Consider the following 11,115-nt stretch of genomic DNA (forward strand, 5'->3'; position numbering starts at 1 on the left):
GGTCTTTAAAAGAAGTTTCCTTTCAGATTTCCATGCCTGCTACCTTTTCTCTTTTTCCCCAAGAAAAAGTGGAATCAGTCCAGATGTTTTCTGCAGATGTCAAAGAAGAAATTCGATATTGGTAGACCTGGACATGATTGATGCCATGCCACTTATTTCCCTCCAGGTGTCTCTGACTGCAGATAGTGTTTTAAAATATGATTTATTAATTTTTTAAGAAAAGAAAAATAAAGGTTTAAAATCCACTTTGAGCAAAGAAGACAGCTCACAGAAACCAATGTCTCCATTGCCACCCACAGCTGCAGTTGCTACCACTTTTTAGCAGCTACATTTAAGGTGAAAAAGAATGCTTCCAACTATCACCCAGAAGATGTGCCTTTAAACTTCAGTGTTCCTTTTTGTACGTAAATAATTGGGTCAAAGTTAAAACCCATCACTCAGCCAAAATTGATTATGAATATAAAGGAAGATTTCCTTTCATGGCAATTTAGCTGTCACTTCCAAGAAGAGCTGCTCCTGGATGTCAGTAGCAGATGGCACAATGCAGAAACTTCCTAAACATTTGGGCTTTCAAATTCCTGCTCAAAGCCCATCTGTGGAGAAGAAATTCTTGATTTCCTCATTGACAGGAGCTTCTCACTCCATTGATGAATGAAAGCCAAGCAAGTGCCCTAAATAGTGCTGGTTTTATATACAGTCAGTTTTTTTAGAACCACATCTGGACAGAATAAAGGGCAACACAAACTGTGTACATGACAACTCTATAAATGAAACCAACTTAATTCCTTAATGCAATGCATATGAGAGTTTTTCTCAATATTTTGTCTGTTTAAAGGGAGCTTCAGGAAGGAGGGAGGGAAACCCTGCACCTTTCCTGCTGCTTTATTTTATGGTCTATCAGCACTGGGCTCTGCTGCCTGTTTTCAGCAGTGAAACAGTGATGTGCTGCCTTCGGATATCAGAACACAGCTCCTTCGGTGGATCAGTGCTAAATCTTCTTTCCCTGCTCCCTAGCTTTATTTTGGTTATTATAGTGGATTTAGTTCAGTTAACTTTAGACAAATTCTTAGCTCTATCTGTTGTGTTAGCCTTGTACCTAGAACCTAGAGAAATACAGATTATTTTCATACCACTGCATATCAGTACAAAATATAACATTTCCCCCATTTAAGCCAAGCTATCTTTACCCCTCACTTCAGTGCTCACTGACTCTCAGCAGCACCAATTCCTACTCTCTTGTTCCTTTCTCCCTGTAAGAGTTGGGTGTTTCCTGAAGAAGGGGAAAGACTGAATTGCCAGCAGTCCTCCAAGACAGAGACTCTGCATCCTGTTCTCAAGATTTTTGGCTTTATAGCACTGTTTCACACTGCATAATCTCTTGCAAAGTACAGTAAACTAATACTTAGCAGTTTCTTTATGAGGCAGCACTATTTTTCTTTTTTCTGATTGTGAACTCTATCAAATAATATTGTCATCAATCCATTATCCATCTCTATGACCTAAATTCAACAACAGAAAATGGCTCTAAATATACCAGGATTGGTATCTTTGAGTGTGTTTTTTACCTTCACTTTGGCTACGGGAATCTGGGCTTCATGGAAAAGCAAAAAGGATCAGCAGAACAGAAACCCGACTGAAATGGCCCTTGTTGGAGGGAGGAATATAAATGTTTGCATTGGATTGTTTACTGCAACTGGTAAGTTTTCTTAAAGGACTTCTTTAATTCTTCTTAAAACACATGCATTACACAGATTTGGGGGACTTCTTCCTTTCAAAGCAGGTTACCTCCTTTAATGTCAGGGCAGATTTTACTTGAGTGTGGCTTTAAAGGAGTATGGTTTCATGAATCATTTTAGGATGGATTCTTCTAAACCTCTTCACACTAAGCAGAACCTAATGTTTATGTAGATTCTTTTAAATTAAAGAGCTTAAATTAAGAGTTTAGTTAAGAGTTGAAGAGTTTAATTTAGGAGTGCCTGAAGAATGTGACAGTTTTCATTAAGGAGGAGTGTGGTCTTAATCTTGAACCGGTTTCTGTTATCCGGCATTTTACACCTGTAACAATCCAGTTTTGTGTGGAATAAATTGCTCCTGGTGTTGAGCACTGGGGTCTCACCTAGTGGGAAATATAAAGAGAAGTTTCCCCACTGACTACTGATCTCTTTTCCCTTTTCTCTCCTTGCTGCCTGGCATTATCTGAAGTTTCCTTTCCTGACTCTTTTTTGTCAAAGGCTATCCAAGAGATACTTGTCTGGGTAAGACATTTGAGCCCATGCTGTAGGTTTGCTAGTCTGACTGCAATGTCTTCTTACATTTGTTTTCCTAATGTCTACTTTGTCAGCCTGTGTAAGCAATACTCATGAAGGATAGTCTATCAGCCTCAGCAGAATAACAAAAGCAGTTCTATTTTCTCCAGCAAAAGCATTTCACTTAGAAAAATGAAATGCAAATTAAGTATATTCAGATTGTCTTTAAATGTCTAGACACTGAGCTTTTCCATGCACACACTGATATTCGTTTTGAACATGGGGAATTACATAGTGTAAGATTCTAACACTGTTACCCACACTCAGCAGTACATCCTTCTATAAGATTTATGAACAAAAAGGGAAGTGGGATTAAATGCTTGTATGAGAAAACCATTACAAGCTCTCACTGTTCTACAGGACTAGATGAGGATGCACACCATAAGACTTACCTCTGCATCTTTTGTGTTTACAGCCACCTGGGTTGGAGGAGCATATATCAACGGCACAGCTGAAATTGTCTACCTGCCTTCAAAAGGACTGCTCTGGGTCCAGGCACCCCTGGGATTTGCCTTGTCCCTTGTCATCGGTAAATAACTCACACAGCAATCAGGACACAAAATCTTTCTAAAAAATCATGAGTGTATTAAGTTGTGTAACAGTCTAGAGTACACTTGAAAGGTGATTTTGTTCACTCAGTCTCTGATAGATCCAAAATAAGCACTTATAATGATGTCTTCTTAACTGGAACATCAGGGTAGCTTGGAGCTAGCATAGAGCTTTGTCTGTTTAAAGCAATTTAGTGGACAAAAATCTTATCTGAGAACTTTGGGAGCATGTGGCTATGTGGATATCACTTTTTCACCACAGCCTGTTAGTCAGAGACTACTGAAAGTATCAGGATCATTTACATTTTGTCTTTGAAACTTTGGTGTGACGAATCGATACCATTTTGATTTCCCCACTGAAGAGTCTCATCTCAGTATGAACGTGTGATGCATCCAGCTGTGTCTCACCTAACAGCTGTTGTTGAAACTGTGACCCACAGCCTCCTCGATGAGCTACTTTTGCAATATCCTATATCTGTTCCTAACTCCGAGAATCACTGGGCTCCTGCTGAGGTTCAGCTGTCTTGCTGAGACCAAGGTTTCTTCCAGTTAAATCTCACTGGAAGTTATACCGTAACTCTCCAGGCACGCGGGAAGATGAAAGTAAGGAGACCTGTGTAGACCTTGCACAGGGCTTTCAGAAAAAGCAATAACCTTCTTTTTCTCAAGTCAGAGAAAAGAGTGCAACTGACGTGAATATGAATCAGGCTTGGAAATATAGTGCCAGCATTTCTTATGTGAGTAATTCTTACTAATGAAATTGAGGAGTGCAGGTCTGATCCTGCAATCTTTACTCAGGTCAGTAGTGCCCAGACAAGCAGTCCTGTTGGCTTCAGGGTTAGGCACAATACATATTCTTTGCTTTTAATGAGACAGCTGCATGACTGAAGACTAATATTTAGATGAAGGTCGGTGAAACTCAGCTCCGTGCACAGATTAAAACAACATAATTCTGGGAAGAGACAGTGAAGCCACCAAAATGAAAATGTAACCAGAAAAGCAAGGTATATCAACATGTTGAATCACATGGTCAAGGACAGAAGTTTGTTTATTTTTAGCCAAACAAGCATTTTCAATACCTCTTTCTGCCAACTGACATTTTCCAGGGGAAGCATTTCAGAAGACTGTGTGTTTTTGGAGATGAAGAGGAGACTACACGCAGGTGTCCTCTGAGCTAATGCATTAGTTCCTGTTAGGGTCAATGAAGATGTCCTCCATACACTCAGTGTAACTAGATTTCAGCTCAGTCTTAGGCAGACATTTAAGACCAAATTTCAATTCCTAAATCAATATTTTATGCTATATGGGATGCCCTAGGGGATCCTATCTGGCCTACTGTAGACATTCCAGAAACATATCGGTCTGCCAAAAGTGGAGGATCATATCTGCCAGCTGCAAGCAGATGTCCCTGATAACCTAGAACCTATCAGATGGAAGAAATCCCCCATTTAAGCAAATGAATTGAGGTCCTGGCACTTGGTTGGCTGCATTGTTCCCTGTAACCCAGTAGTACAAATTTCAAACTCACTATAATGGTCTGAAATACACCCTATACTATACTATACTATACTATACTATACTATACTATACTATACTATACTATACTATACTATACTATACTATACTATACACTATAGTATTCTTACATTTTCCTGCCATATAACACATGCAAAATGGTATTAAAATGTCATCACTTCTGACAGGTGGTTTCTTCTTTGTAAATCCAATGCGATCCAAGAACTATGTGACAGTGATGGATCCCCTCCAGGAAACATATGGGAATGTGATGGGAAGCTTACTCTTCATTCCTCCACTGCTAGGAGAGATGTTTTGGTTTGCAGCTATCCTGGCATCCCTGGGTAAATAACTGCTTCACTGTTACATTCGTTGAAGGTCATACAGCACAAATAGAGTGTAATACACATGGTAAGTGAGTTGGACAAAGTTGTGGGAAGTTGTGCTTCATGTCTCCTTTTCTGAGAGGAACAAAAGCATTTCTAATTTCTGGAAAATATATTTTTAGATTTAAAACAAGCAATGGTAGTGCCATATCTATGCATGATATTATAATAGCTAGTTCTGGCAATAAGATTTAGTACCTTCATTTGCCTGTGGGAGAGAAGAAGCATTAGGTCAGACTGACTTGGCTAAGGCCATGCAGCAAGGTAGGGGCAGGAGCAGAAAGGGAACATGGGCTCCCCTGGGTCCTCACTCTGCACACTCTTTTCTAGACCATGCACTCCTCAACCAGAGTGGTGTGCTGGCATCCAGGGAATAATGTAACCTTATTTATTCTGTATTCTGTGTGTATGAAATCTGTGTTAAAATACTTGACCACTATCTTCTTCTGCAGGAGCAACAATGAGGGTCATCTTGGATATTGGAGGCTCTTTGGCTATCATCCTCTCAGCATCCACTGTCATACTCTACACTCTACTGGGAGGCCTCTACTCTGTTGCATACACAGATGTCATCCAGCTGGTTTTCATTACCTTCAGCCTGGCAAGTCCTGTGCATTTCTTTGTTACCAGTTTCCTAACCTAGGGACAAAATCCTGCTCTTTTCAGTATGTCTCAGGCCAAAAATAATTCCATCAGTACTGTTCCTTGCCCTACAGATCCTCTTCAGGTCTCCTGAAAGGTCTTACAGTCCTTAGGCATTTTGGACAGTGTCCACACGAGCTATTGGTCTTTCTGGGTGACAAGTTGCTCACACGTAAGGTCAGCAGAGCCTATCCAGAAAAAATCTTGGCTGGAAAGGAGAGAGACCTGTCTACTGAAGGCACCAATTGACCTGAATTAGTGACTCATGTTCTTGATGATGCCATGAACAAGAAATATGTAGATTTAGGGTAAGGAAGGAGGAAAAGGAAGTCTCTGAGTGTGGGTTTAATCTAGTATTTTATATTTTTTTCTATATAATTTTTATATTCTACATCTAACTTTATTTCAATGTCTGAATAAATTTCCCCAGAACAAGAATCATGGGGAAATGGTTAACTATTTCAATTTCTTCCCTAGTGGGTCTGTATCCCCTTTGCCATGGTGAACTCTGCAACAGAAAGTATTTATTACACCGCAACTCACGAATATTACCAAGACCCTTGGATTGGAAAAATAGAAAAACAGTATCTTGGAAGGTGGCTGGACGACTTCTTCTACCTGGTATGGAATGTTTCTTGGAAGGGTGGTTGGGAGAAGAAAATGTGCAGAAGTTTCTGTATGGAAAGCTTATGGGTCCTTCCAGCTGGTAGTGCTACAATGCACAGTTGGCAGGAGCAGAATGAGGTGTAAAATCTTTTCTCAGCCACTTTGCAGCACACTGAATGGACTGGGGAGACCCAGGGCTCAGCTCTGGGTAGGAAAGGGGTCCATCCTGCACCCATGTGAAGGTATGCAATGTCTTACTCTTGAGTAAGATCATCCAGGCAACTAATTCCTGGCACTAAATGAAGCACTTTGTACCTTTAGAGAGGTAGGTCTTGCAGCCCCAGTCATGCGTTTTTAACATAATTCTGTAAAATTCCCTCTATTTGAGAAAAAAAAAAAAAATCTGTTAAAATGGCACTGCTGCAGGTCATCAGCAAGCATGGTGCCATTGGCTCCACTGCACAACCCAGCTTTTGAGCTCTCAGTATAGCCAAGACTGCAGTGGGTTGTTAAGATCTCACTAGGGTGGTAATAGAGACACACAGAAGCTTGAGTTTGTTTGGTGAGGATAGAAACTTCAGATTTTATCTGATGAAATTCGTCTGCTAAGCAACTGAAAATGGTGATTTAAAAAAATATATATTTTTTCTTAAGATTATTGTCTAGCTAACTTTGGGCAGATTTTTATAGAAGCTACATTCCTGAAAAGCTTCTCTTCTGTTGTCCTTCCTCTGTTTCTCTCTCAGCATGCCAAACAACCCATTTCTCAGCTTTCTCAATCTGCTAAAGCTTTAATCTGTTTTGATCAAAATTTCACATCCATTGCAATTAAAACAAAGGAAAAAGACACCCTCAATGAGAAACATTTAGCCTCAATAGCTAAAGCTGGGCAAAGGTTATGCATTTGAAGTGAGGTTTTAATTACAGGAAAGAATATCATCCATCTGAAAGGATGTATGATGCCCAAGGACAGTCAGGAACCAGTGGGGACTGTTGCTAACATCTGGATGTTTCAGGTGCTTGGGAGCATCCCATGGCAAACCTATTTCCAAAGAGTACTCTCAGCTGCCTCACCAGGCCAGGCCAGGTTCATCTCCTACCTCTCTGGACTGGGGTGTTTTTTAATGGCCATCCCCTCCGTGCTCATTGGTGCAGTTGCAGCATCAACAGGTAAAACTGAACTGCTTGTCTCTGAATAATGAACATGTTTTTGTCAAAGGTAATTAAAACAGGATCCAAATAAGTCCCAATTTAGATTTCCAATTACCTCAAACCAATTGTCCTAAAGACCCTCTATGGGAGACATGACTGCCAAGCTAGAAGCTTGTACCAGAAATGTGGAGCCCTCTGAGGTTCAATGCATGACTACCTACCTTACAACAACCCCAAAACCTGTTTAAATCTTTATGGTGAAATGATTTTTCATACATCCTGTGGTGAGGAAAGAGGAAGGCAGAACATGTAAAACACTGCATAATCCTCTTTTCCAAGAAAAGTTATGCTTGCTTCTGTTAATGTCTTCTGCATGTAAGACCCAGTAGTATTACTACAGATTGCTTTTAATGTTCAGGAGAAAACCTGCCTGGAGGAATCAAGATATTTCAGTCCCTACAGCCAGGAGTTCAGTCCTGTGTTGGCTGTGAACAAGGGTTAAAGAGCAGCCAGATCACCAGACACTTATAGAAACAGCTTGAATTTACAAATTCGTCTGTCATTAGGGACATCAGAGGAAAATTCCCTTCTCCTCTGAGAGACCTCAGGTCTAGAAGTCTGATCTTTAAGGATCCCATTCATGGAAACACACAAAGCTTCTTCTATAGACATTTATCTATGTCTATAGACATTTCTATAAACTTTTCAACTATTTCTATAGATGCTACTGGGGAGAAGGAAAACTTCTGATCTGGTGAGAGTTGCAGCATGCTTAGGGATAACATAAGAGATGATAACAGAATCTGACCAACGAATAAAAGTCCTAAAATTCTGAGTGGGTTTCAGTTCTTAGCCCTCTTGTGACTGGTCCTGGTGGAAAGGCAGCTTCAGAGAGTTGAAATATCAGTGAAGGATTTTCTGTGACTTTTCCTTCTTCTGTCTTAAAGACTGGAACAAGACAAGCTATGGTCTTCCAAGTCCATATGAGAGAGGAGAATCTGCTATGGTACTGCCGTTTGTTTTACACTATCTCTGCCCAGCATACGTCTCCATTGCTGGCTTAGGAGCCATCGCTGCTGCTGCAATGTCGTCTGCAGACTCAGCACTTCTCTCTGCCAGTTCCATGTTTGCTCACAACATCTACAGAAAAATCCTGAGGAAACAGGTACTTGGTTACAGCATTCAGCAACTTTGGTGTCAGGTTAGATGCTTTAGTTTCAGGACAGGTGCAAATCCATTTTGCGTTGCCCACAATTAGAGGTGTCTGTCCGTCAGCTGCTGAAGTTCTACAGACAGAGCTTGAAACATAGGTCACAGAAGAAAGAATGGTTTGGGTTGGAAGGGACCTTAAAGTCCACCCAGCTCCACCCCCCTGCCATGGGCAGGGACACCTCCCACCAGACCAGGTTGCCCAAAGCCCCATCCAGCCTGGCCTTGAGCACCTCCAGGGATGGGGCATCCACAGCTTCTCTGTGCTGCCTGTGCCAGGGCCTCACCACCCTCTGAGGAAGAATTTCTTATGTATATCTAATCTAAATTTCCCCTCTTTCAGTTTAAAGCCATTCCCCCTTGTCCTGTCACTGCACCCCCAACAAAGAGTCCCTCCCCCACTTTCCTGTAGCCCCCTTTAGGTACTGGCAGGCCACTGTAAGGTCTCCCTGGAGCCTTCTCTTCTCCAGGCTGAACAACCCCAACTCCCTCAGCCTGTCTTCACAGGAGAGGTGCTCCAGCCCTCATCCTTGTGGTCCTCCTCTGGACTTGTTCTAATACTTCCATGCCCTCCTTGTGCTGGGGGCCCCAGAGCTGAATGCAGGGCTCTTGGTGGGGCCTCACAAGAGCAGAGCAGAGGGGGACAATCCCCCTCACCCTGCTGGCCATGCTGCTCTTGATGCAGCCCAGGACATGGTTGGCTTTCTGGGCTGCAAGTGCACATTGCTGTCTTGAGCTTCTCATCCACCAACACCCCCAGGTCCTTCTCCTCAGGGCTGCTCTCAATCCATTCTCTGCCCAGCCTGCGTTTGTGCTTGGGATTGCCCCAGCCCAGGTACAGGACCTTGCACTTGGCCTCATTGAACCTCATAAGGTTTGCACAGGCCCACCTCTCAGGCCTGCCCAGGTCCCTCTGGATAGCATCCCTTCCCTCCTGTGTGTCAACCCCACCACACAGCTTGGTGTCATATAGGGATACAAATATCCACTGCAGTGAGTTTTGCTCTTCATAAAATGAGTGGTAAAAAGTATGGACTAGGATATTCATGGAAACAGCATAAAACCATAACCCTTAGAATTACAGAGGGCAGCTCCAGTGCTGTTGCAGCCATGTTCAGAGCAGAACCAGGGTGGCCATCGGTGGTGCCATGTGGAAGCAGCAGGGGCTTGGTGGGAACCAGCCTGGGGCAGGGCAATGCTGTTGTAATGGTACAATCTCATGTTTTTCAGGCTACAGAAGGGGAGGTCTTATGGGCCATGAGGATCTCCATGCTGGTGTTTGGGGCCGGGGCTGCTGGCCTGGCTTTTTACTCCAGCTCTGTCTACGACCTCTGGTTCCTCAGCGGGGAGCTGGTGTATGCCCTGCTCTTCCCCCAGCTGTGCTGCGCCCTCTTCATTCCCAGCACCAACACCTACGGCTCGGCTGCTGGCTTCTTGGTTGGGCTCCTCCTGAGGCTGCTGGCGGGGGAGCCTGCCCTGAAAATCCCCCCTGTCATCCACTACCCAGGCTGCACCCTCATGAATGGGACCTACACGCAGCTCTTCCCCTATAAAACATTCACCATGCTTCTCACCCTGGGGACAATCATTGCTGTTTCGTACCTGGCTGTGGTTTTGTTTCAGAGAAACCTCCTCCCCCGCAGATGGGATGTCTGCAATGTGCTGGGGGAAACCCACACCCTCGTCCCCCTGCGCTGGGTGGACAAATGGACAGGTACACAAACAGCCGCACTGCAAGAGAATCGGGATTAATTGTGGGGCCTCGTTTGAAAGGACCCACTGCACTCAGCAATTAGCGTCTGGAGCTGCTCTTCCCTTTGCTTTCTCCAGCAATGAATTATTTAAAGTCCTTGCGGAGTAATAAAGATGCAATCCATTCATGCAAGGAGAGTGAGTGAGCTCAAAGTCTGACGTGATTAAAGGCGCGCGGTGGTGGAGCATGATCGTGTGGCAGTGACCACGGGGTACCACAGGCCCAAGCTGCTCCAGGGTGTCCCTGATTCCCCACCCGAAGGCAAGGCCCCAACATTTATGGCATGCTCAAGTCACATACTTTTCTCGCCACAAAGGAGACATGGTGATGTTTAATAGATTAGGCATTCTTGATTTAAAGGGGAAAAAAAAAAAAAGGTGAGTAAACCTGTTCCCATTGAAACAGCTAGAGTTTTAGTGTAAACTTCCCCAGGGAGGGCATTAGATATAAAACACTGATTGCTGAATGCCATGCAATCACCACAGCAGTCAATCAGTAATACCAGTTCTACACTGTTCTTTACATTCTTTAGAAGCTTTCCCTGATATCACGATATCTTTTGCATACGCTTCTCCCCAGCTGTGGTCTCAGGTCATGTAGGCAGTCTGCTGTAACGTGGCTGAGGAGAGGACATCCCCACAACCAGGACCTTTCTGGCAGAGCAGAGGAGCAAGATCACAGAACCACAGCATGGTTTCGGTTGGAACAGACCTTAAAGCCCACCCAGTTCCAACCCCCTGCCATGGGCAGGGACACCTCCCACCAGCCCAGGTTGCCCAAAGCCCCATCCAGCCTGGCCTTGAGCACCTCCAGGGATGGGGCATCCACAGCTTCTCTGGGCAACCTGTGCCAGGGCCTCACCACCCTCTTAGTGAAGAATTTCTTCCTTATATCTAATCTAAATCTCCCCTCTTGTAGTTTAAAACCATTCCCCCTTGTCCTGTCACTATACTCCCTGATAAACAGTCCCTCCCCAACTTTCTTGTAGGCTCCCTTCA

General features: G+C 43.6%; 1 protein-coding gene across 1 annotated transcript; it reads left to right on the forward strand.

Annotated features, from left to right (window-relative positions):
- Positions 1–1,518: 1,518 nt before the first annotated feature.
- On the forward strand, positions 1,519–10,116 carry LOC116501902 (high affinity choline transporter 1-like). Its single transcript, XM_032207539.1, has 8 exons — positions 1,519–1,696; positions 2,722–2,835; positions 4,558–4,713; positions 5,208–5,356; positions 5,875–6,018; positions 7,020–7,173; positions 8,103–8,320; positions 9,595–10,116. Exons 1-8 carry the CDS (start codon positions 1,519–1,521, stop codon positions 10,114–10,116), a joined length of 1,635 nt encoding a protein of 544 aa, XP_032063430.1.
- The last annotated feature ends 999 nt before the right edge of the window (positions 10,117–11,115 follow it).

The sequence above is a fragment of the Aythya fuligula genome, chromosome 1, assembly GCF_009819795.1.
Source record: "Aythya fuligula isolate bAytFul2 chromosome 1, bAytFul2.pri, whole genome shotgun sequence".
In the NCBI taxonomy this organism is placed as follows: Eukaryota; Metazoa; Chordata; class Aves; order Anseriformes; family Anatidae; genus Aythya; species Aythya fuligula.

Excerpts from the sequence above, each read along its gene's own strand:
- LOC116501902 (XM_032207539.1), top strand. The coding sequence starts at position 1,519 with ATGGCTCTAAATATACCAGGATTGGTATCTTTGAGTGTGTTTTTTACC. Across the intron at positions 1,697-2,721 it reads TGGATTGTTTACTGCAACTG|CCACCTGGGTTGGAGGAGCA; the intron begins GTAAGTTTTCTT and ends TTGTGTTTACAG. Across the intron at positions 8,321-9,594 it reads GAAAAATCCTGAGGAAACAG|GCTACAGAAGGGGAGGTCTT; the intron begins GTACTTGGTTAC and ends CATGTTTTTCAG.